Genomic DNA, 26,563 nt, shown 5'->3' on the forward strand with positions numbered 1-26,563 from the left:
GTAAAGGTTATTCAAAAAAGCAGAAGAATAAACCAAAAATTTATGAAGAGTATATCGGTGGACAAATGTTCATGCTCTGGTGACTTAATAGTACAACAGCTGAAGCGCTTGACATCTGAACAAAAGAAATGATGCGGTGTATGTCGTTCCTACTACTACTACTACTAGAAATCGAAAAAGAAGGACACTGATGCAAAAAATGCAAAATTGGAAAACATAGCCTCCATTCTGGTGGATTCTGGCTTCTATGGAATTCCCTAATTTATCGAGTTCGAGGATGATAATCTACATACTTTTTCATGATAAAAGTTGTGTAAATATATTTATTTATAAATTAAAACACAACTGACTCGTTGAAGGTTAATTAACGTTCACAGAACGTCTAAGAACCTCCCATACGTATTTCTCAGTTTCAGGAATAATCACTGAAATGCGTTGTTATGCAATGCAGAATAAGTAGCTGAAACTGGTATGTAAGTCGCCAGTTACTAGCTATTAGCTAACAAAATGTATTGCCAGCCTCATCGCTGTGTTATCGTCACATCGTATTTCTCATACCTTCGTTTTTTAGATACTCCTTTACACGTAATTGCTTTCGCATTTTCTTTTTCTGTCGCCTTTTCATCGCAATAAACGCAGGACAAGTTCCCAAGCATAGAAGGGAGTCAACAACAGACTGCGACGTGATGGGGAAGAGAACGCCTATGCGTATATGCGTTTTTTCCAAAAAAATTTATACATCATTTTTTATTCCCGTGCGTCTACAGTTGCGGACGAGGAAAGACGTATTGTGTGGACATACTTTCTCAAAGTATGTCTAGCGAAGGTTAAATATTATTTTGATATACTGGTCATTTTTTAAAAATAATGGTGGCTATTGTATTTTATGCGGAACAAAAGAAAAATCTATAAAAGATCTCTGACCAAAGGCACGCTTGTCCTTGTAGTTTCCCGCCACTTTTGATGTGAATAACCGAAAGCTATTGTCAACTGCGGCGTAGTGGTGAAGTTTGTTTTGTACTTTGTAGTATAATGTGCGTTGTTTTACGGTGTTTGATTTTTAGGACGTTTGGATCTTGAAAGAGTTTTACATACATAATTAACTTTGTGTTCTGCAGTGCAGCTTCAAGTATACGAGTAGCTTGGTTTAGCGTGTGAATAATTTGACAACCACAATGCGGCTAAAGCGGCGATCATTGTTTTCGGCGGAGATAAGTGACCTCCCACAGGTGTGTGATGATTATTTATAAAGTCTACCAACAGTAGTAGTTAGCAAATTAATAAAACATTGCAGTGTTGCTGTATTACGGCATCGACGAGGAGTATGTTTAGTTGGAGGGCAACTAGGCGAAACTTAAGAAGAGGAAGGGACTGCATGTACTCGCCGCTTTTTCCATGCTGATTTGTGAGCGGCTGAAATAGTGTGTTTGAATGTTAAATTTTTTTCTCTGGAGCCAAGTAAATAATGAAGATATGTTTATATGCGTATAGTTTGACATCCTCTAATCTTGGGTGATAAAGCAGAAGGAACACAACACATTCGAAAACTTCTTTTACATACAAAGAATAGAATTGTGGAATTCTGTTATGTATCTTTTAGTTATGGTTTCCTGTGGTCCTAACTTGACGTCAAAATCTTGTTAAATAGACCTTCCTGTTTTGTTTTAACTGATTCAGATTTGCAGTTTTCGTTTAATACATATTCGTAATGTTAGATTTTTCCCATCATTTTCTAGCAATAAAATTGTAACATACAATTCTCCACCAGAAAATAGACTGGAGCATCAGACAGCAACATCGTTTGAGGTTCCACATGGAAAATCTTTATATTCTTGTCAGTTTGCCCCCTTTTTACCGAAATTTTACTGTTCTCAGAATGTGAAGCAGTTTTATCGTTTATGAAGATGCAGTAATGCTGAGGAAGAACACAGTTGGTGATTCACTAGAGGACACAGAGTCCAGTACTCTCTGTGTCAAATGCTTTAGCTTTGAGGATGGACTGCAGATGGAGATCTACTACCACAGTCTGACAGTTTTTTATTGAATACTCTACAATAGTTGCAAGAGCGATTTATTTTTAAAACGATGATTGCAATCCATGTGAGATTTGCACTAGTGACAAGCATATTTTAGAACTGTTTGTACTCCCAGTTATGTGGAGGGTGATGAGCTGCCCATAAATATATCATAATGAGACAACCATTGAACATTTTGCTTCCTTTATACATTGGCATTTCATGCTGTTGCTCACACACAAATTACATACAACATTTAAAACACTATAGACTCTGAGGGCTAGTGTGATAGTGCCCCCCCCCCCCCCCCAACTCATTTCTCCTTTGAAACCTAGGATGTGTTGATGACAGTGATCTATTGTTTAGACTGATGTCTAGGTTATGATAGACAAAAATTTAGCAGCAACAAATATGAACATGGATGTCAAATAAAGGCTGTAGCAATGTGTACTTTTTGGTGTTTAAACTGAAATTGCAAGGCACATTCAGAAAACCTGTCTTAGGTGATGGACAAATCTAACTAGTATTTTTGTGTGAATTACTAGATATATATATAATAAAAAAAATTACAGGGCAGTTCAATTACATAACTTCAAGGTTGTATGGGCTTTGTGCAAGGAAGTGTCTTGTGGAAATTGATGTGCAGAAGTTCATTTCCCATACCAGGATTGCAGCAAACCACCTTTTCCGTTTTAAGATCTTGGGAAGGGGAGGGAAGAAAATTACAACTAACATTGTTTCTAGGTCTCTACTTCTCGGTGTGCTAGTTAATTATCATATTATATATCTGGTTGCAGTGATGGTCCTGAACACAGTGGCTATTGTCTTTACCCTCTCAAAGAATCATCATGTTTTTCCTTCCAGATAAATTTTATATAGTAATCAGCATTAATAACCCTGGTGGCACTGGAGCAGGAGTGAAAATAAATAAATTTGTCATGTGCTCTCCTTCAGCAAGTGCTCACTAGGTTGCCAGTAGATGTACCCAACTGAGAAATCCCTTGAGGATCTTTCTTCTTTTTTTTTTTTCATTTTCATATGTTGCACAACTGGAAGCTATTACTTTGCTGTTGAATTACTTATGTTATCAATAGGGCTAGTGGTGGTGATAGACTAAAAAATGTGATTAGTGTAACTTACAACCCTTCTGTGTATACCTCTTTCCATTCCCCTTCACCACTCCTCCCCCACCCACCCCACTCCGCCTTGTAGTGTTTATGACATATAATTATTGATTTTAAAATTTCATTTATGAGCAGGGGAAGAGAATTAAATGGACTCCTGTTCTGTGTTTTAGCTAAGTAAAAAGATTGTAGTAGATAATTTAAAAACAGATAAGTATTTAGGGTGGCAGGAGAGAATCACTAAATTCAGTTGACTCCTGCTCTTTGTTTCAACTGAGTAAGAAGAAAAAGTTAATATTTTTTTTGAAACATTGTTGTATACGTCTTTGGGGTGGAAGTTTCAATTTGGCATAAAGTAGTTGCCTCATGCCCCTTTCGTCTGGCTTTGTAGCCACTTTGATATAACCTGTTTAATTATTTTAATCAGGTGGGTAGTTTCCATGTCCTGGTCACGTGTATTGCACCCATACTTGGTCATGATATCTTTGTTACTACAAAAACTTTTACAAAATTCAAAGGTTGATGTTCTGTTCACAGTATATGGGTCATTCTATGGATGAGTGGGCCTGAAACTGAGAACATAAATTTTGTAGCTGATTACGGAAATAAGACGTAAGGGAAAGGGTGTGTTTTAATATTTACTGAAATACAAAATTATTTTAGAAATGCGGAGAACTGATAAAGTTTAATAGGGAAATTCGTAATCTGAGGGAACACAGCTGTAGGAAGTTTTATAATTAAGTGATGGTAATAATTAGTGTTCCCCTCCAAGTGAATTTTACATTATTGTTTTCGAGAAAACAATCTATGGAGAATTGGGACGTTTGTGATAAAAATGCTTTTTTAAAAGGAGTGAATCATCTTTTTTGTAGATTAATGTAGTTAAATAGCTACTACTTATTTGTCACACCTGTAAGAAAAGTAATGCATTGTAAGTAACTGAAGGAGTAATATAATTTTCTAGACGAATGGTGAAAACCGTTCTTGATGTGGAAGGAATACATTTATTCACGTGAAATAACTTGTCAATCAGTTTAAAGCAGTGAAAAAGTCACACCCATCAAATTGAAACAGCAGTTTAATAAATAAAATTTGTAGGGACGTGAAGGATAACTGAAGTGTGCTGATAAAAGTTGTATTACAGCTAGAAACCAAGACAAATTAAGAAGACTATAATAGTTTATGTAAGAAACACTATAAAACAATGTCTTCAACTATCTTAATACATTTACACTGTATGTGATGTTTAAAGTGCCTTAAAATTATGTCTGCCTACTAAATTTTATGTTTACAGAACAGGATCATACAACAAAAATATTAACTCTAATGCACAAGGAAATCTATTTCAAGGGACAGCAATCCTGTTTGTACCATTGACAAAGTATCAGAATTTTGTGAAATCTATTTTTAAAAAATGGGAGATTTTACAAGTGATAAAAGTACACCCAACAAAACATTTTGTAGTTTGTATAGTTTCCAGTCTTTTGAGTTTCATTGTGTGTCAATTCACTAGAAAATTTTATGGTTTTATGGTCAGATTTATCCACCAAAACAAAAAACGCCCTAAAATAAAATGATGGTACTAGCTGTTGAAAGTGATGCTCAGCAAACTCACATTTTTATGAAGTATGAGGAGGAGAGTAGGAAAAAAAGACAAAAAATTATTGTTGTATGTCAAGATAATGTTAAAGATGATAGTGAAATTAAGGTGATGTGCCTTAAAGATGCCAAAATTTTAAAATTGATGAAAACGAAGTATCTTACGTTAATTTAGAGCAAATAGTGGGCACTCTACCTGGTACAACAGTGAATATGATAGTTGATATAGTGTCTTAGTTTTTTGGTACCAGTTAATATTTATGAAAAGACTTGTAATTATGAGTGGAGGTGTGCATTTCAGCAAATTTTAGGTTACAGATTTTTGTATGAGATGTACTTTATTCTAATCATTAGTTGCAGTAGGACATAGTATGTGGGACAGATAGTAAAGTTTATCACAGTGTGTACAAATAGACCAGACTTAAAGTCTTCAACTTTAGTTGAAACCTATTTTACTTGAAATCCCATGGGGGCAGTTTCCAACAGGGGATGGTGAATATTTCAAACCTAAACCCCAATTTTTAAAATCAACTAACATATATTTTATTGGTGTAAGAGGTCTAAAATACATAAGGTGTTTCCATAAGTGTGTGCAAAAATGTAACAGGACATAGAGAATGCTCCACTGAACAGTTTGAGGTAGGGAACCTGGGGTCAGAGAAGCCAGCATAAGGGGATTGGAAGTAAACTTGTCTACCACTTTGTCTAGCATTACTGTTCTCCAGCATATTTACAACTAAAATTCATACAAGTTTGCGTGTACTGTGCTGTCCATTTACATGTACATTCTTTATTTTCTACAAGGAAACAAGGAGGATGAGCCTGATTACTAGAAAGTCATGATGCTGGTTTTGTTTAATTTGCTGTCAATAAGGTGGCTGTGTTGTATCATATTTACATTGTTCCACGACAAAAGGTGCTATGGCTCAACATGCCGATGCACCACCTCACTTCAGCATGGACGTTTTCAGCCATCTCAATGCTGTATTTCCTATTTGCTGTATTGGAAGGGGAGATCCTACACAAGGTCACTTGACCTGAATTCCCTTGATTATTTCGTATGGGGATATCTAAAGTCACTTGTGTATGAGACCCCAGTGGATACGTAGAAGGAACTAGTTGCCAGAATTGTACCTGCTTGTGACATGACTCAAAAGACACCAGGTGTGTCAGAATCTCGTTTTCTGATGTTGTGCTTGCATTGTGGTTGATGGCCATCAGTTTCAGCACATTTTGTAAGATATAGTACAAATGATACATTACTTGTGTCAAGGGTGGTATTTGCAGTTAACTGCAACTAATGTAAATAAAAAAAGTACACAGTAATGTGATTTTATTCCTGTTACCTTCTTAAGCTGGCTTCTCTGACCCCAGGTTTTGTTCCTTAAATTGTTCAGTGGAGCATCCTCTCTTATGTACTACTAAAATTTTGCACACTCTTATGGAAAAGAAAATGTGGCATTTACTTTATTAATGCCTTTACTTTTGAACTAGTGTTTGTGTTTCTGCAAGGTGATATGTTGATGCCAACTCATGAAGCCTTTTATGTAGTCATTTCCATCTGTTTCGTTCATATCTTAGCTACTTTGTTTGCTTGAGCTCTGCTGTTTGGATATTTGTATGCAAGATATCATATTTATATGTAAGTCAGCCCGTAGTTCGTATTTTGAATTTTTAATAATGAAAGTATGAACCTGACATTCATCTTCAGTGAAAACTTGGTTGTGTGTATACTTAGAGATTTAAAAATTTCATGGTGTTGGTGTATGATTAGTATCACTCGACTTAATATCCACCACCTTATCGTTTCTTAAACTGTCAAATAGTACATCCCATATAGACCTGCAGCAGTTACTAGAGACTTGCCATATATTACAGTTTTCATGCCCTGTGTGATATTTCTCTTCCCCCCCCCCCCCCCCCCCTCTCTCATTTCTAGCCTAATACACCCTTTTTTCCAAGTTCGCACCATATTATCCAGATCTAAAATAAAACAACTTTCTTTGCGCCTCTTATTCCACACAACAATATATTATTGCTGAAGAAAATTATTTAGATGGATTGGGTGGAAAATTCAACAAAATCAGTCCTCAAAAGTTTTGTTGAAAGCTATCCCATGTGCTGCCATTAAGGTTAAGTTAAAGTGCTTCATAGATTATTTTGATATGGAATCCGCTAATAAGTCAGGCGACTAAATTTTTTACATCAGTCAATATTATGAAGGAAAAAAAAATGTAGTAGGCCTAATGTAAATAGAACACAGCTTTTACTTCGCTCACCACAAAACAGTATTTAGTGAATAGCAATCTTCTTATAGATAATAGACAGGAGACCATTGTCAACTATTGCCCTGCAGTGGAACTTTATTGTGTGCCTGTTGGCTCACTAAACAGAGATTCCAGTGGTGAAGTGTTGATAGTTTTGTTTAGCTGAAATGCGCTATCTCCCTCTTGTTTGTTTCATTTTTCTATGATTCGAAAATGTTTCAAATCATCTGCATTGAAGTGTATGCTGCTATTTACTTATGTTGTTGGAAGGAAATTTAAAGAACCACCAAACTAAAATATTGGTCACACTCATAGTATTTTTAAAATGTTGTGAATGTTGTTTAAACAGAAAAATTCTATTTCATTATTATTTACAAAAGTTGTGTGCAGTTTCTAGTATATTACAAACTTAGTGCTATTACCTGTACTTACTCAGTTTCACCAAAATTTGAAGTCGTCTTCAACAACAGGCAAAATAAGATTCATTTTTGTAAAATCTGTTATGAAAAGGTATAATCTAATTATCTCTAATAGATAATCTAATTATCTATTACACATTTGTGCATGTGATTGCTTTCTTGGGAAGAACTGTCAGTGTTCACCTGTTCTGGACCTTAAGAAAAGTGTTGATTTATTATTCTGATTGTATCACTGGAAACTAGTCTGCATGTCACACTAATAGGTATGGAATGTCCTGCAGATGAAATACACACACATTAGGTTTTGTAGTGACCGTAACTGCCGCCCCGGCCCCCTTCCTCTTATACAGTTGGATGAAAAATGCTGATGCTAGCAACCTCACCTGTTCAGTTTGACCCACGACATCAACAAAATAGTGGACAAACAATTCATTGATATCCAATATGCATAAAATTGACTGAAGTGGCAAAAGTCATGGGATAACGATATGCACATATACAGATGGCAGTACTTTTGCGAACACAAGGTATAATTGGGCAGTGCATTGGTGGGGCTGTCATTTGTGCTCAGGTGATTCTTGTGAACTGGTTTCAGACATGATTATGGCCGCACAACAGGAATTAAGACATTGAATGCAGAATGGTAGTTGGAGCCAGATGTATGGGACATTACATTTTGGAAATCGTTAGGAAATTGGATGTTAACAGATACAGTGTTAAGAGAGTGCTGAGAATACCAAATTTCAGACATTACCTTTTACCAGTGCAGTGGCCGATGGCCTTCACTTAACAACAGCGAGCCGCGGTGTTTGCATAGAGTTATCAGTGCTAACAGACAAGCAGCACTGTGTGAAACAGCTGCAGAAATCAAGATGGGATGTACGATGAGTGTATCCTTCTGGACAATGTGGCAAAATTGGACGTTAATGTGTTAAGGCAGCAGACTACCAATGAGAGTGCCTTTACTAACAGCATGATATTGCCTGCAGGGCCTGTCCTGGGTTCATCACCATATTGGTTGGGCCATAGACAATGAAAACTGTGGCCTGGTCAAATGAGCCTCACTTTCAGTTGGTAAGAGCTGATGGTAGAGTTTGGCACAGAACCCACAAAGCCATTGACCAAGTGAGTTGGCAATGGCTCCATAATAGTATGGCTGTTTTTACATGGAAATGAATGGGGTCCTCTGTTCCACCTGAACTGAACATTGACTGGAAACCATTGGGTTCAGCTGTTTAGAGACCATTTGCAGCCGTTCCTGGACTTCATGTTCCCAAACAATGATGTCAATTCTTATCGATGACAATGCGCTATGTCACTGGGCCCCAATTGTTTGGCAACACTTCTTCAATTTTGGACTGCTGTAGAGGCAGCATGGCTGAGTATTTCTGCTGGGGACTTCCAGTGACTTGGATCCATACCACATAGAGTTGCTGCACTACATTGGGCAAAATGAGGTATCCCGTGATGTCTGGCATCTGAGTGCATGTGCCATAACAAGAATTATGATTATTCTCACGACATCACGTTGGATGGCTGTGCCAACTGCCTACTTGGCCCTGACAGTCTTGACTAATTGGAGCAAGAGAGAGATCAAAGACCAAATAATAATAGTGCCTAATGCCAGTATTTGCCACAAAGTACAGTGAGTAACATAGATTGTTAATGCTGTGTGAACCTCGCAGGAACTGAAATTTTATGACATTAGAAGTGCTTTAATAACTGGTTTTAATAAGAATCATATATCTATTTATTTATCGGTCCAGGAATCGTCTTAAATGATACTAGATCTGTAATCACAGTACAGTGCAAATAGAGCGAAAATATACATACACAGAATTTACAAGTATGCTTTTATGACAGGTTAATAGTTCTTCTGAAAAACCTGGAGTTCTCAGGGAATTAATTTTACCTAGAAAAATCAGGAAAGCCTTGGAGAATCTCCAGACTTTCACGAACTCTCAGGAAATTCTCCATTTTTAACCTAGCATTGAAATTGAAATTTATTGAGTTTCATAAATCACAGATTTTGAAATACTTAATGTCTCAAAGTGTGTTAAATATATGGATATTATTCCATATAAGTTATCGATGTTTAAAACTGCGGTTATACTACTGCTTATGGCTGGTATATAGCTCAGTTGAGAGGAAAGAAAAGTCATTATTATGTATCCCTCCCCCTCCCCCCCCCCCCACCCCTCCCTTGTGCTCACTATTAATTTATCAGGAGCTTCTTGACACCATTTTCCTCCGCACACCACGAATTCTCAGGGACTTTTATTTTATTTATTTTTATATTTTCCCCTGTATGGGGAAAGGCAAGTGGTCAGCTGTGCCTTGGTGAAGGACCCGTCCTGGCATTTACCTGAAATAATTTAGGAAAAAATCTCAGGAAACCTAAATCAGGATGGCTGGACAGAGCATATTCCTATCTCCAGAATATGAGGTCATAGTCTTCCTAACTGCACTGCCTCATTCAGTTGGTTCCTATTGTACACTGTTTGTTGATATAAATACAGTGTTGACTTGGATCAGGAAGGATACTCCGTATCTTAAACAATTATTCGCATTGAGTCCTACTACTACTACTACTACTACTACTACTACTACTACTACTTCCACTTCCAGATAGTCTTCTTATAGCACTTTCCTGCAATTTAAAAATGGTATCCATGTTTTGTGCCTTTGATCCTCGGAAAAGAATCCACAGCTGAAGTAGCCCCTACTGCAAGCTATTGCAGCACCTACTTCTTTTCCTGTGCTGCAATCTCTGTTCTCTATCTTTCCTTCTCTTGTTCTTTCTCATCGTGGCAGTCTTTGGTGTCGACTTGGCTGTGACCTTGGTTCTGCCTTTCTTTCTTCAAATATTTTTTTTCATTACCTTTTGGCTGAGGTAATTTGCACTCGCCTTCTGAGTTTGATCTTCATTTTCCGAACTTTTCCGTATTGTGAACTGACTGGCGGAAGAACACGTTAAATAGTGCCTACTGCATGCAATGTTGAGGATCATCTGTACACAGTACTTGTATAGACTCTTCTTCTTCTTCTTCTTCTTCTTCTTCTTCTTCTTCTTCTTTTTTTTGTGTGTAAAAGCCAACATGGTAGCCAATCTGATTTGGTGGAGTCATTCTGCACCCTTTTGGTCAAGCCTTCCTGATAACACAGGAGTCACACTGCTGATGCCTGACCTGCTATCTCCTCAGGCATGCAAAGGAGTAGATGCCCATCTTCCCAGGTCATCAGGGCTCCCGGCAACAGCCATGATGCCAGATGGCCTTAATTGCGGCTGGGTGGCACCCATGGGGAAAGCCCTTCTTCAGAGTAGATTGCATCAGGGCAGACGTTTCGCACATGAAGAGGATACTTTCACTGCAACAAAGCCATTATTTTTTGTGGAGTATATTGAATATAAATTTAGGAGTCATCAGGAAATGTGCACAGTCAATTACTATTGATTAAAGCCTGCTGTGCACTCTACAGCTCTTGGTGCATGAAAACGTCTGGGTGACACCAATGACCATTGCCCCACTCAAGATTTTGAATATGGTCAAAGAAAAAGAAATTGTCTTCCACTGAGACCATACACACTACATGAGGAGCTACAGGCTAATCTTGAGTGGCGAGACATACATTTTATTCAACACATCCTAAAAGGTTTCAAGGATAATAGAACAGATACATGCACATTTACCTTAGCCTTTGAAGAAAATGTCCTCCCAGAAAAAGTTAGTCACGGGGTATAGGTGTGATGTGAAACCTTATATTGCACTACCCATGAGATTCTTACGATGCCTACACTTTGGTCGTATGTCATCCCATTGCACAGTGGCGCCAAAATGTGGTAACTGTGGTTGATCATGCCATGAAGGTAGTCCTTGTGAGCAACCCCCTTTTTGTGTCAATTGCATGGGGCACCATTCTCCTCATTCACTGTTTGCCCAGTCTTCAAGAAAGAAAAGAAAATACAGGAATAGAAATCTGTTGAGTTCCTGGCACATACTGACGCAAGTAAAAAATAGGAACACCTACAGCTTGTTGATTTGATATCTCGCTATGCGAATGTCACAGCAGTCACTCCCATTAGAGGTCATTTGATGTCAGATCAACACAGAAAAAGGCCATTTTCTACCTTATCTCTTATTTTCTTGAAATTTGGCATATGTGTACAGTTAGTTAAGACTTAGAAACATATAAAATTTTACTGAGATAAATGAGTTAGACCTAAATTTACTCCAAAGCAGTTCTCCCACTGCCCTCCTCTCACATGGTCACTGGGGCACCATCTTTGGGAACCACTTCCCACACCCGGCTCCCTCCCAGGACCCATTTCCCTAGAAATCCATAGATCAGAGGTCTGATGCCAGCCAGTTGCTCAAGGAACCACAACCTGTGTTTCCCTGGGAAGCCCACTCATCATTTGATGCCAGGTTAATAACGGATATGCCCTCACAAGAATCCTGGCCACCAAAGAATGAAGTTGGGGGGGGGGGGGGGGGGGGTCAGATGTGATTCCACCACCATTGGTGACACAGTGATCGTGGAGCATGACCAGTCCTCTTGGCACCTTCACACCTAATCTGGACACCCATAACATGATCATTCAGTGGAATTTTAATGGATATTACCATCGCTCACTCTGAGACAGCATCTGGGGGGATCTGTACACTGATTCGCACAGAGGTGTTCAGCAAGTCGATTCCCTTTCGTATCATGTTGGAAGTAATAGCAATAATATTGCAAATGGCCTCAGCTGTCACCATTTGGAATGTTAACACACTACCAGCCTGGCCACTTACATACCTTGAGTTGTCCACCTTAATCCAACTCCTCTTCCTCTTCCCCCCCCCCCCCCCCCCCCCCCCCCCTTTTCCCCCTACTTCGGGATTTCAGTGCACACTACTTCATGTGGGGGAGTACCGCTTTGTCTGGTAGGGATCTTCCTTTTGTTCTGCTTATTACTGACCATAATTTCTCTCTCCTCAGTGAAGGCACTCCTACCAACTACAGTGCTGCCAAGGCACCTATTGATCTAACGATCTCTTTCCTCCATCCTGTGGCTTCATTGCATTGGTCACTACATGACAATCTTTGTGACAGTAACCACTTTCTGGGTTTTGTGTAACTTCCTTGACATGGCCAGATAGATCGACTATCATATTGTGTGCTTAAGAGCGTAGTGGCAGTTTCATGCCTTTGCTGTTACTGTTACCCTGCCTGTCAGATTGCATGGGCAAGGTTGTGCAAGACATTTCAGACATGATCACCCATGCTGCCAGAACTTCTGTTCCCTTTCTACAGGTCCTCTCCACTGCCGATTAGTGCCATGGTGGACCCAAGACAATGCATTAGCTGTGCAGGATAGTCAGAGAGACCTGCAACATTTTGACATCCTTTCAAGACAAATATAACTTTTAAGTGACTTTGTGCTAAGGCTTGCTGTCTAATTAAACACAGTGAGAAGGAATGCTGAGAGTGCTAAGTCTCCTCCCTGGGAACACACTCCTCGTGACCCCAGGTGTGGGCTGAGCTTCGTAGTCTTTTGGGTTGCCAGAGATCAACAAATGTCCCGGGTCTTATCCTTCAGAGTGGTATTTGTACTGATGCGTCAGTTCTTGCTGAACACCGTGAAACCCACTTTGCAACGGCATAGGCATCCTTTTCTTTTTTTGGCTACCTTTTTACTGCAGAAATGACAAACTGAAGACGTCCCCAATGTATCAACCCCCCACCCCCCTTTCCTTGACAGACTGGCATCACCAACGTCCTCCACAAGCTGCTTGAAAGAATAATTACCAATAGATTATGCTGGGTTCTTGTGTTTTGAGGCCTTTTTCCCCACCCTATTGGTGTGGTTTCTGGTGGGATGATCCACAACCATCTGATCTGGTTGGAAACAGCAGCACTACAGGTGTTTTTTAAACACCATCACCTCATTGCAGTATTTTTTTGACCTACATAAGGCATGTGACACTGCTTGGTGCCATCACAGTTCACTTACCCTCATTGACTGGGGTTTTTGAGGCTCCCTAAAATTTTTTTTGCATTTTCATACCACTGGTTGGTCCAGGTTAGAGTTAGTATGTTTCAAAGCTCTTCTTGGGTCCAAGAGAATGTTGTTCCACAGGGCTCTGTCCTGAGTGTCACTCTCTTCCTCATTGCCATGAATAGGTTAGTGATCTGTGTCTGCTTGCTGGTCACCCCTGCACTGTATGCAAACAACTTTTGCATTTGGCACAGCTCCCACTCAGTAGCTGTGGCTGAATGCCCGTGCCAAGGGACCATCAAATAGATGTTTGTGTGGACCCTTTCCCATGGTTTCCAATTCTCTCTTGCAAAAAAATTGTCATGCATGTTTCATTCTACTACAATCCATCTTGACCCAAACTCTACTTGTATACCCAGTGCTTGAACGTTGTTGCACAGTCTCGTTTTTTGGGCTTTGCTTTTTTTTTTTTAATAAAATGCTGACTTGGCTGCCCCATATTCGGCAACTGAAGACTAGTTGGTTGTGGAAGCTTAACACTTTCTGCTTCCTTGACTGCACATCTTGGGGTGTGGATTGTGGTGCTGTTACCTTTCTTTACGGGGCCCAGGTATCATCCTGGCTGGACTATGGTTGCCAGGTTTATGGCTCTGTGGTGGCTTCGGCTTTGAAGTTCAGAGACCGATTCCATCACTGTGGAGTCTGTCTGGTATGCACCTCACAGCCCTCTGCCAGGATCTGTGCCTCTCCTTCCTGGACTGCATTCCCCATGTTTTCTTGTGCACCTCTGTCGGTTGGTGCCCAGGTCACCAATTAGGACAAATTTATTTCAAGGTCCTAAAGTATGCCACCCCTATGAGCTTCTGGTGTTGGTTACGTTCAGTTCTTCAGGAATTTCAATGAGCTACTAATTTCCACACTAATGACTCTAAAACCGTGAGTAAGACCGGATATACTTTTAGATCCACTGCCGGCCAGGAAAACTATTTGTTGCCAGGAACTTCTGGTGTTTTTACAGTGGCACTAAGCTGTCAACAGAGCCCTATACTGTATTAAATGGCCCTTTGTTGACCACATTTTATTATGCAATTACTCAATTAGCAACCTTCTTCCTCTGGGTCCACGAGGTCATCTGGGTATCCCAGGGAGTGACTGGGCTGATTATTTGACTAGAGGAGTGATTACTTCCTCCTCAGATGCACTTTGCGAATTTGCAGATGCAACAAATAGACCTTTGCTCACCCAGAAATGAATGACATCGGGTTGGCTACTGCACCTTCTTATAAACTCTGCACTGTCGAGGAGACTGCTACTGTGTGGCACTCTTCCTTATGTTCCTCACAGAATGAATCCACTGTACTGTGCCACCTGCTTTATTGGTCATATCAGAGGCAAACCCATGATTTTATTTTACATAATGAACTCACCCCCACATTGCAATTGTGGAACCTTACAGACAGTAGCTCATATCCTGGTGGGATGCCTCCTTCTTCTGGCCCTCCATGCTAAGCATGGTTCTCCAAATTCTTTGTCTCAAATATTGACATAAGATTCATGGATGGTCGAGCTAGTTCTCAGTTCTCTCTGTGAAAGTGGTGTGTATTTTCAGATATAAGGATTAAAGCTCCAGTTGCGTTATGTGCAGGATACTTTCATCATCAGAACATGTACTTGATGGATGTCACTAATTTGGGATGAACTACCTGCTGGATTGAGACACTGATGGTGGTGATTGTGCTGCTCAGTCCCTCAACCAACCAACCAACCTACCTACCTACCTACCTACCTACCTACCTAAAGCAGCCCCTAGACTGTCAATAATATTGCACAATACTTCATATTGCGCAATATTACGCTCTGGCTGTAGGTAAGTTTGAAGGTTGTGTGATACGTTGACAGATTAACTGAAATTAAATTTTTATTGAGCAAATTGCGCTTAGATTGTGTAGTCTCTGGCTAATGTCGTATACCTTCATCAGCTTAGTCTTGTTTTCTGAACTGTTTATTTTTCTTGATTTGTTGTGTGGTGAAGTGGAAATTTCTTTGAAATTAGCGAAACACATGTTCAGTAGAGAATTACTGGAAATATGTTGGAGTTCGTCAACCGTACAGTGTGTTAAATGAAAAATGAAACAATACAATTGGTTATTGTGGAAATGTAGGAAAATGTACCTGAGCTTGATAAGCCTGAATTAGTAAAGAAATTACGTTCACTGTGGGCAATTTATAGGAAAGAACAACATATATGTACAACGAAAAGCAGAGATGGTGCTTCGGAGCTTCTGGAGCAAACAGTTTGGTATTTTGATGCTGTGAACTTTTTGCAAGTGGAACAAAGCTTTTAGTGTAGTTGAAATGAAAATGGGTGTACTACTTCTTTTTAAAATTAGATTTAAATAAGAAAATAAATCAGTACATATTATACATATGTAATCAGTTACAGTTGTAACAATTTGCAAAAATGCACCAAATGAGCAAGCTTCCATCCCCAGGTCTGGTAATAGTTTGGTTCCCCTATTTTCGTGTGTCAGTCGTCCAGCACTCCTTCATCCCTCTACACTTCTTCTGTGAGTGCAAAGCCAGCCCAAGAGCCGTATAACAGCTGGTATCTGTATCTGCTGTGTTTGCATGTCTGAGATTTGTGATTAACGTTGTGCAGTATCAATTCACTGTATGGAGCCAACTGTCATTATGTTGTCCAGCGTTATTGGTAGTCTAGAGGCTGCTTAATACTCAAGTATTCATAGGAATAGTATGTCACCACAACACCTGGGCTGTTCCAAACTCGTGCTAGAATCCTAAGAGCAAACATGCTGATGACATTCTTTTTGCCAGTATCTTTGTGTGTTCACTCCATGTTAATTAACGGTTAAACTTTGTGTGTGTTAGACAATCTATAAACTTATTGTCTAAGCTTGATGTGACAGGATTGTTCCCTCTTTATGCTAAAGTGCACACTGTTGGTTTTCTTACATACTGCCCAGTCATAAACATCCTTTAATGTTTCATTTTCTTTCTGTCGTAGAAGTTCTAGTATTTTATCAGTAACTATGATGCTGCTGTTACCAGCAGAACAAACTTTTTTTGCATGTCTTATACTGTCTGAGAAGTCATTTATATATATTAAGAACAGAACTGGAAATAATACACTGCCCTCAGGAATATTTGTTTCTTGTCTGGCAATTGTTTACTAAAAATTTATCATCAGCAGAGGGGTGAAAATAATCTATTTGCACCCTCTTTTCCAAGTAAGACTGAAACCACTAGTTTGCTGTTTCTCTTACACATAGTGCTTCAAGATTGTTTAGTAGTATTTCATACTCAACAGGGCATAAAAAGACCTTGAAGAAATGTAAGAATATGCCTGTAACACCCCCGTCCTTGTCTAGAGCTTCAAGTACCATTTCTCTGAACTCATTAATGACCAATATTGTACTGCCGCCACAGAACGAGGCTGCACAGTGGTTAGCACACTGGACTCGCATTCTAGGGGACAGTGGTCAAAACCCGTGTCTGACCATACAGATTTAGGTTTTCTGTGATTTCCCTAAATCACTCTAGGCAAGTGCTGGGATAGTCACTTTGAAAGGGCATGGCTGACTTCCTTCCCCATCCTTGACACAGTCAGAGCTTGTGCTCTGTCTCTAATGTCCTCAATGTTGGTGGGACATTAAACCTAATCTTCCTTCCTTCCTTTCTTTGTATTTCTACCACTTTGCGTACCAAACTGTGCTTCATAAAAAAGTTCTATTTATTCAGGTAACTCATTAATCTATCTATCATGACTGGCTGAATTATTTTTGTGAATGCAGGCATTATTGAAACTGGCATGCAGTTTATAATACTCCCTGCATTACCTTTCTTTAGTAACAGCAAAATTTGTGTGCTTTAGATACTCAAGAAAAAATTTGAACTAGGACTAATTTATTATGTTTGATTGGGCATACATACTGTCGATGTACATCTTCAGAACAGACTGGAACCTCATCTATGCGTACTGACATCCTATTTTGTAATTTTTGTGTTGTCTTTGTGACTTCAAGCTCTATTTTGGGAAACATCATGCTTGCTGTATAAGCCTTTGTGGGTGATACATGTCTCTTAGGAAGGTTTTGTTGCAATTTCTCCCCAGTAACAGAGAAATAGTCCTAGAAAAATTGCTAATTCCTGACCATTTTTTATTGTTCTTCTTTGTATGGTATTGTACACTGAGGAGCCAGAACATTATTACTGTCTACCTAATATGTTGTTGCTACATTTGGCAGGGATAATAGCAGTAATGCATCATGGCATGGAAGTAATGAGGCCTTGGTAGGTTGCTGGAGGGAGTTGTCACCACATCTGTGCGCGCGCGCGCGCGCACACACACACACACACACACACACACACACACACACACACACACACAGGTCACCTAATTCCTGTTAATTCAGGGGAGGGGGGGGTGATCATCTCTGATGCCACATTCAGTCACATCCCTGACGTGTTCGATTGGGTTCAGATCTGGCGAGCTGGGAGGGGGGGGGGGTGGGGGCAGGGGAGTAGCAGCACATTAATTAGAACTTGTGACAGGGCACATTATCCATGAAGGGGTGTACGTGGTCTGCAACTAGTGTATGATACTCCATGGTCGTCATGGCGCCTTGCACAAGCTCCACTGAACACATAGATGCCCAAGTGAAATTTCCACAGAGCACAATGGAGCCACCGCCAGCTTGTCTCTGTTTTGCAGTACAGGTGTCAAGGTGCTGTTCTCTTGCAGGGTGTATACGGCCCGGGACATCCGGGAATTCCGGGAAAAACCCGGGAATTTTTTCATCCGGGACAAATCCGGGAAAAACCCGGGAATTTTTTAGAATTCCGGGATTTTTCGTTGTTTTAGATTGCAGTTAAAGTTTTGTAGGTGTGACGTGTAAGATCTGATACGCTGACGAAGAACTTTAGTCCACTACTGCTAAATAATATTGCAGCAATGAAACACAAATCACAGAATAACACCAAAATAAAAGTTTAGTTGCATAGAAAATGGGTAAATAGTGTCAAAGGATTTAGGTCGAAGATTATGCAGTACGTCCGTAACAACTAACATGCATTCGATGTGTGTGACGTCACAATTGTTTACATTTCTAACAGATCACCAGAAAATATTACGAATAGTGGCTTGAGATGCGTTACTTTTGAAGTAAATTTCCACGCAAAATGATTTATGTTACGTGTGAGAATGTGCAGTGCATTTCTTAAATCACAGGGCGTTATAACTCTCATTCAAAACGTAACACTTTGTGGATCAGCCATTTGAAAAATGTCAGGCCCAGAAGATAAGTCATTTATGCCACTATTTAAAATTTTACCGGCACATTTGTATTTGATATGACTTAACGTGTAACACACGCTAAAACAAGACCGAGCTTCAAGTTAGTTTTCATATTTAATGTTGTTCTTTCATAGATAAAAAATTATGCAATCGATGGCAAAAAGTTCCATTGACGTTCACAAAAATGTGCATAATGTATTACTGAGCAATGTCACAAGTCCCTTCATGCCAGAACACTTCGACTTTTCTAAGCAACTGATAATCATTTTGGCACGATTTTACTTGCCAAATTAGAGCCTGTTAGTAGGCCTACGGACTTCCTATCATTGTAGGACTAATAACAGTGGATGCCAATAGAGGATGCAATTCTCGTTCGTACATACACATCTGCTTACGAGTTAACCGGTGTAGAAACGCACTTTGCTGAATTGAGCGAGCTCGGCCTACCTTCGTAACGTACGTGCCGCGGCCTGTCTTTCTCGTAGGCCTCGTGCTCTGAATAACTGCCGTCATTCGCTAGCGAGGTCACGTGACATGAGCTATGACTGGCTGACAAAAGTGCATCGCTCAACGCAATCTCTATTTTAGAGTTTCGGAAGCTACCGTGCCGTAATTTGTGGAATTTGTGTATATACTTCAGCAATACGAAAATAAACTTGTGTTTTTAACCGGGAAATCCGGGAAAAATCCGGGAATTTTTTTTTCTTGTCCACGTAGACACCCTGTCTTGAGAGACAACAGATCCGCACCCTCCCATCGGCATGATGGAGGAGGAATCAAGATTTATCAGACCATGCAATACTCTGCCACTGCACCAATGTCATGTGCCAATGGTCAAGAGTCCATTTCAGTCATATTTACAGATTCATGATGCTAGTACTGGCACATGCATGGGTCGTCGGCAGCAGAGGCCCATCATGAGCAGTGTTCGCTGCACTGTGTGTTCACACACACTTGTACTCTGCTGAGCATTAATGTCCAATGTTAGTTACACCACAGTTCACCACCTGTCCTGTTTTACCAGTCTGCACAGCGTAAGATACCTGACATCTGTAATAATGGGTGACTTGATTTATCTTAAGAAAGGCCTAGTCTTTCTGAGAATAACAGGTATTTCATCATTTGTGGTCTCACACCCACCTGCTACACAGGGTGGTCCATTGATAGTGACTGGGCCAAATATCTCACGAAGTAAGCATCAAACGAAAAAACTACAACGAACGAAACTTGTCTAGCTTGAAGGGGGAAACCAGGTGGCGCTATGGTTGGCCCGCTAGATGGCGCTGGCATAGGTCAAACGGATATCAACTGTATTTTTTAAAATAGGAACCCCCATTTTTTATTGCATATTCATGTAGTACGTAAAGAAATATGAATGTTTTAGTTGGACCACTTTTTTCGCTTTGTGATAGATGGCGCTGTAATAGTAACAAACGTATAAGTTCGTGGTATCACGTAACATTCCGCCAGTGCACACAGTATTTGCTTCGTGATACATTACCCGTGTTAAAATGGACTGTTAACCAATTTCGGAAAAGGCCAATATTATGTTGATGTATAGCTATTGTGATCGAAATGCCCAACGGGCATGTGCTATGTATGCTGCTCATTATCCTGGACGACATCATCCAAGTGTCCGGAACGTTCGCCGGATAGTTACGTTATTTAAGGAAACAGGAATATTCAGCCACATGTGAAACATCAACCACGACCTGCAACAAATGATGATGACCAAGTAGGTGTTTTAGCTGCTTTCGTGGCTAAACCGCACATCAGTAGCAGACAAATTGTGCGAGAATCGGGAATCTCAAAAACGTTGGTGTTGAGAATGCTGCGTTAACATTGATTGTACCAGTACCATATTTCTATGCACCGGAATTGCATGGCGACGACTTTGAACGTCGTGTACAGTTCTGCCACTCTGCACAAGAGAAATTACGGGATGATGACACGCGTTCAATTTAGCGACGAAGCGTCATTCACCAACAGCGGTAACGTAAACTGGCATAATATACACTATTGGGCAACGGAAAATCCCCGATGGCTTCGACAAATCAAACATCAGCGACCTTGGCGGGTTAATGTATGGTGGGGCATTATGGGAGGAAGGATAATTGGCCCAAATTTTAACAGTGGCAATCTAAAAGGTGCAATGTATGCTGATTTCCTACGTAATGTTCTACCGATGGTACGAAAAGATGTTTCACTGCATGACAGAATGGCGATGTACTTCCAACATGATGGACGTCTGGCACATAGGTCGCGTACGGTTGAAGCGGTATTGAATAGCATATGTCATGACAGGTGGATTACTCGTCGAAGCACCATACCATGGTCCGTACGTTCACCAAATCTAACGTCCCCCGGATTTCTTTCTGTGGGGAAAGTTGAAGGATATTTGCTATCTTGATCCACCGACAACGCCTGACAAATGCGTTGGCAATGGATGTGCGAACATTATGGAAGGCGAACTACTCGCTGTTGAGAGGAATGTCGTTACACGTATTGCCAAATGCATTGAGGTTGACGGACATCATTTGAGCATTTATTGCATTAATGTGGTATTTACAGGTAATCACGCTGTAACAGCATGCGTTCTCAGAAATGATAAGTTCACAAAGGTACATGTATCACATTGGAACAACCGAAATATAATGTTCAAACGCACCTACGTTTTGTATTTCAATTTAAAAAACCTACCTGTTACAAACTATTCGTCTAAAATTGTGAGCCATATGTTCGTGGCTATTACAGCGCCATCTATTACAGAGCGAAAAAAGTGGTCCAACTAAAACATTCATATTTCTTTACATACTACATGAATATGTAATAAAAAATGGGTGTTCCTATTTTTAAAAAAACACAGTTGATATCCGTTTGACCTATGGCAGCGCCATCTAGCGGGCCAACCATATCGCCACCTGGTTTCCCCTTCAAGCTAGACAAGTTTCGTTCTTTGTAGTTTTTTCGTTTGACGCTTATTTGGCCCGGTCATGATCAACCACCCTGTACTGTCGTCAATTAACTCACAGACCCCCATTTCCCAGTCCTGTTGTGGTGTGGACCATGTCTGGTGCAGCCCATCTCCCAATAGCCTTCATATCCCTGATGGCTAAAACCTTTTCACAAAGAGCCTAGCATCCAGCGTACGTTAGACTATCGATTATTCATATGACTCTGAAACACATCCCTGCTGTTCAAGCTTTTTTAGTGTTAGACAACTACATTTCGATTTTTCATGTAGCAAAATGTTTGACGATCTTTGATGAGGCAATAGAAGGAAAGAACGCCATGTAAAGCTGTAGCAATATTAGAGAGAAAAAAATTCTAGGAGCTAAGGATTGAAGAAATGTGCATTGTCTTGCTTGTGTCATGTCTTTACTGGGGTTATAGCCGGCCAGTGTGGCCGAGCGGTTCTAGGCGCTTCAGTCTGGAACCGCGCGACCGCTACGGTCGGAGGTTCGAATCCTGCCTCGGGCATGGATGTGTGTTATGTCCTTAGGTTAGTTAGGTGTAAGTAGTTCTACGTTCTATGGGACTGATGACCTCAGAAGTTAAGTCCCATTGTGCTCAGAGCCATTTACTGGGTTTATGTATCCTGTATTTAATTTTATGTCATACAAAGCGGCATGTTCTTAGCTGATAGGGATTAAAGAGTGCAAATTTTCTGAAGAGTTTCTTTTTTTTAAAAGTCAGGATGTCAAACTGGCCGACTGTAAGCAGGAGAGGCACCACAGGACATTTTAATTTCCACTGTCCTGAATATGGTTTGATGGCAACCATTACGAAATATAGACCTTTCAATTCCACAGAGCGAAATACAATGATGTGCGATAGGAGAATGTTGTGTGAAGAGGCATGGCACCGCACTTTGGCACACTTAAGACCAAATAACATGTCTTACATTTCTTCAAACACATGTTTTATGCATGACTCTTCAGAAAGATGTGCGCTACAAAATGAACATATTTTTGAAAATTAGATTTTTTAAATTTTTGACGTCCTATCTCAAACGCTCGAGGGAGTGGCGGGGTATTGGCCCTGTTCGGAAATATCGTAGATGAGTTATAGGGAGAAGTGTGTAGTCTCCACGTTACCTGTGTTTACAATTAGTGATTTTGCTGTTTCCTCTTCGTTTACTGCTCTCACGTCAAATGAAAGCAAAACAGATTTCTGTGACCGGGAACTATCAAGTGAATTAAAATACATTCACGTAATTACGGAAGATTAAAATATGGTATTAGTTGCAGATTTTATTTTATTTCCACCTTTATGACAGTCAAGCATTAATCGCCTTGCAGAACAATGTTCTTTTTGTCGGTTTGATAAAGAAATTTTCTTTTATTAATCTTTTCCGCTGAGGCATACAATGTATTCTAAACGAAGTATTTAGTTCCACACACTGTTCACTGCATTGTGCACGTTTTCAACTTCTAGCACTTATGGCATTGTGCCATAATAAAGAACTAAACATGAGATAACACAGTACTGGTACTGCAAGAAAATTTACATCCCGAAAATCACATTGAAAAGCTTAATATCAGGTTGTGGGTTACTTCACTGGGAATCTGGACATACGAATGTGCACTTTAAGCGTGCACTTTAAGCGTGCACATTGTAGTATCCTCTGATGTCTTGTTTCTTTTATGACATAATGTAAGATATTTTACTGTTCTACACGTACGAACATACGGTCTCCCTATGACATCGTAGCTGCGCAAGCGCGGTGACGCCTGTCATCTGGCGCTCTCTGGCAATTGCAAAAACGAACCCATTTCTAACAGGTCACGGGAAAATATTCCGAATGGTGGTTTGAAAAGCGTTATCATCAAAGTAAATTTCCTTTTACGCTAGTTGAACTAGTGCGAGAATGTACGATGAATTTCTTAAATCACAGAGCGTTTGACTCATTTTAGAATCAACTCTTTGATGACGAGCCACTTAGATGAATTTCGAGCCCAGATGATCAGACATTTACGTCGTTATTAAAAATTTTACTGGCACATTTGTGTGAGACATCGTAAATTGTAATACGCACATAAAAGACAACATTATATGTCAAAGCTTACCTTCTCTTGCAGCGTATTAGTCTCACAGACACATTATTATATGTGAAAGCCTTGCTTTTCATGTAGCAACACAATGTATATTATTTAAACCATTAACTTTTTCTGTTTGTGTGTTCGCGCTACCTAACAGTGATGTTGCTATTGGCTGACTACATCACGTGTCATACATAAGCTCTGAATACCCGCTGTCATCGGCTGGCGAGATCATGTGACAAGAGCGCTGTGACTGGCTTACAAAAGCGCATCACAATCTCGATTTCAGTGTTTCGGAAAGTAACATGTGGTGTTTGGTGGGATTTGAATTTATACTTTTGTAATACGAAAATATGCAGCGTACATGTTGCTGCACATCAAAGATCTTTCCAAAACTTTTTTTTTTTTTTTTCCCCCTCCTGTGTTTAGTTTTCTAAAGCGCCTGGAAATTCTACGCCTGTGTAGAAAACCACAGCCATTTGAAGGACTGATGAGCTATACAGTTCAGAGAGAGAATATACTGTCAGTTAACAGGTAAAAAGTATGTTTTCACCCGGGAGAAAGTGTATTTTTAACCGGGAAATCTGTTTTTTTTTTTCCCTCCTTTTCTGCGTATACACCCTGTTATTTTAAATGGATCTAAATTTGTAAATACTTTGACATGTCCTATATCCTTGTAAAAAGAGATCTGGTGATGACTAAAGCTGCTGCTGCTACTACTACTACTACTACTACTACTACTACTACTACTACATATAGTAAATAGTTGACACTTAGAGATTGCTCTAATCTGAGACCTGGGCAAACAGTGGAAGCTGTATTTAACTAGTTGTAGTTCCACCTTGCTACTTTCAAAAATATTAATAATGGAAGATGTACGTGTGAGCTGTGTGGTTAGAAGTATTCACATTATTTCAATTTTTGGTACAAAAAAATCTTCCATATTGTTTAAAAGCTTAGATCTCTTCCTTCTGAACAAAGGCGACACTGACCTGTGGTATTATGGAATAAAAGCTTCTGTGTGAAGGATATAATTGAAAGAATGACTATCACAGCTTCAAGGATAAATTTGCAAATTCAAATTATACTGTGTGGAGGCTTTGTTTTAAGTCTCAACTGGTAGCTTGCCTGTTCAACAGTGCAAATACTCTCTAGATGGTAAGATACCTTATACAGGGTGGTCAGAAAATGTGTGAAATGCTTGTAGGGATGTTACAGGGCAGGTTGTACTGAGACATAAATGTTATGAAAGAAATTCGATATGTTGCGCCGTTTCGGAGTTATTTAGCATTGAAGTTAGCCAATCAGATCGTTGTGCGCGTAAATTCAAATTTCAGCTAACGAGACAAAGCACTCGTTGGGAAACACCGCCCCCGGCAGGCCGCTTGAATGTGAGCGTGCGACGCCCCGATTTGCTAAATTCTATGCTAAATAACTTGGAAACGGAGCAACATATCTAATTTCTTTCTTAACATTTATGTCTCGGTACAACCTGCCCTGTAACATCCCTACAAGCATTTCACACATTTTCTGACCACCCTGTATAAACAAAGTTTTATTTTGACAAAGCACTGCAGTCTCTCCATTAAGTTCAACGTAGATATGACATTTATAACTTTTGCATGTTACGGTATTACAGACTGTGGAAATACACAGTGTGAGATTGGTATATAAGAAGACAAAGTATATTGTAGTGTTTATTGATACTTTTGGTGAATTTGAGTGTGTTAAACAGTGAGTGATGATATTTTAGTGACTTGATCTCTCCATCCCCACACAGTCCTCAAGAGGGCGAGGTATGGAATGGAAAGTGACACTACATAGCAGTGGAATTAACTTGTGTGAAATAGCAAATTGCTTTACTTGCTGTGTGAGTCTGATCATGGTGGACCTCATATATGTCACTCTCGCTTCATATATGATTTGAATTGTCATTTTGCACTGTGTAAAGCTCGAGTTTGCATAATGATAATTTGAATATCAATGTGCTCTGGACAGAAAACACATTGTCATTTTTGTCAGAGACTTTAAGAATAGCTGTTGCCATAGATCCCATTCACACTATGGGTTATCTTGTGTGATGCTTTTTGCACTGGCTGAAGCCTATAGTTAATTAACAGTTGTTCTTTACATTTTCTGTCTCCTTAACTTACCTGATAAAAGAAAAGGAAATCCCAGAATCCTGCAAATGTAACTTGTCTGTCACATTCATTGAATTATTGCTTTTCCTACAATCTTGAGCAATTCATTCAATGTATCTGAATTTTGTAACTTTGATGTCTCATTGCCATTGCCATCCTGTACATATGTACTTCACATTACATTTAGTATGTGAAGTCCTGGGTGGAATAAAAGTGATGCAAGGAATAAGCTTAGCACTTCACTGTGTAATTTAGGCATTGAGCAGTTGACAGGCAGGTAAAGCAGTAGCACCCAGGCGGATTTCAACTCTTGTTGTTAATATGTGATCAGTGAAGACAGAGCCCCCAGGGGCTTTCAACTGTTTTGCTTGCATATGATTGGTGAAGACTGGGCCTTTGCAGTGCTGTTTCTCTCTTGTTGCTGCAAGTCTAACATGATTACATATTCCTCACCAGGACTCGGCTAGTGATGTCTGGGTATGGGCATGAAGAACCCTGTATTTTTCAGTAGTGGGCTGGAAATGTACCAGTCTTTTTATTACCACAAACTCTGGACATGCTCCGACCGCTTGGGGGACATTGTCATCGAGCGTTATGTTTCAAAGAGTGGTCTTGGTCGTGGTCGTGGTCTTGTCTTAACTGCGTGGATCATAAGGATG

At 39.8% G+C, this 26,563-nt stretch overlaps 1 protein-coding gene across 2 annotated transcripts in view; it reads left to right on the plus strand.

Moving 5' to 3' along the window:
* The first annotated feature begins 937 nt into the window (after positions 1-937).
* LOC126184974 (condensin complex subunit 2-like) overlaps positions 938-26,563 on the plus strand; it is a 179,660-nt gene continuing 154,034 nt past the window's right edge. Inside the window, exons 1-2 of one of the 2 annotated variants that reach the window (XM_049927673.1) lie at positions 938-1,034; positions 1,119-1,229. In XM_049927673.1, the coding sequence (XP_049783630.1) occupies positions 1,176-1,229 (54 nt within the window). In that variant the 5' untranslated portion in view covers positions 938-1,034; positions 1,119-1,175. Of the gene's footprint in view, positions 1,230-26,563 lie in introns of both variants that reach the window. The other variant, XM_049927672.1, reaches the window with a different exon arrangement.

This window comes from Schistocerca cancellata, chromosome 4 (assembly GCF_023864275.1).
Source record: "Schistocerca cancellata isolate TAMUIC-IGC-003103 chromosome 4, iqSchCanc2.1, whole genome shotgun sequence".
NCBI lineage: Eukaryota > Metazoa > Arthropoda > Insecta > Orthoptera > Acrididae > Schistocerca > Schistocerca cancellata.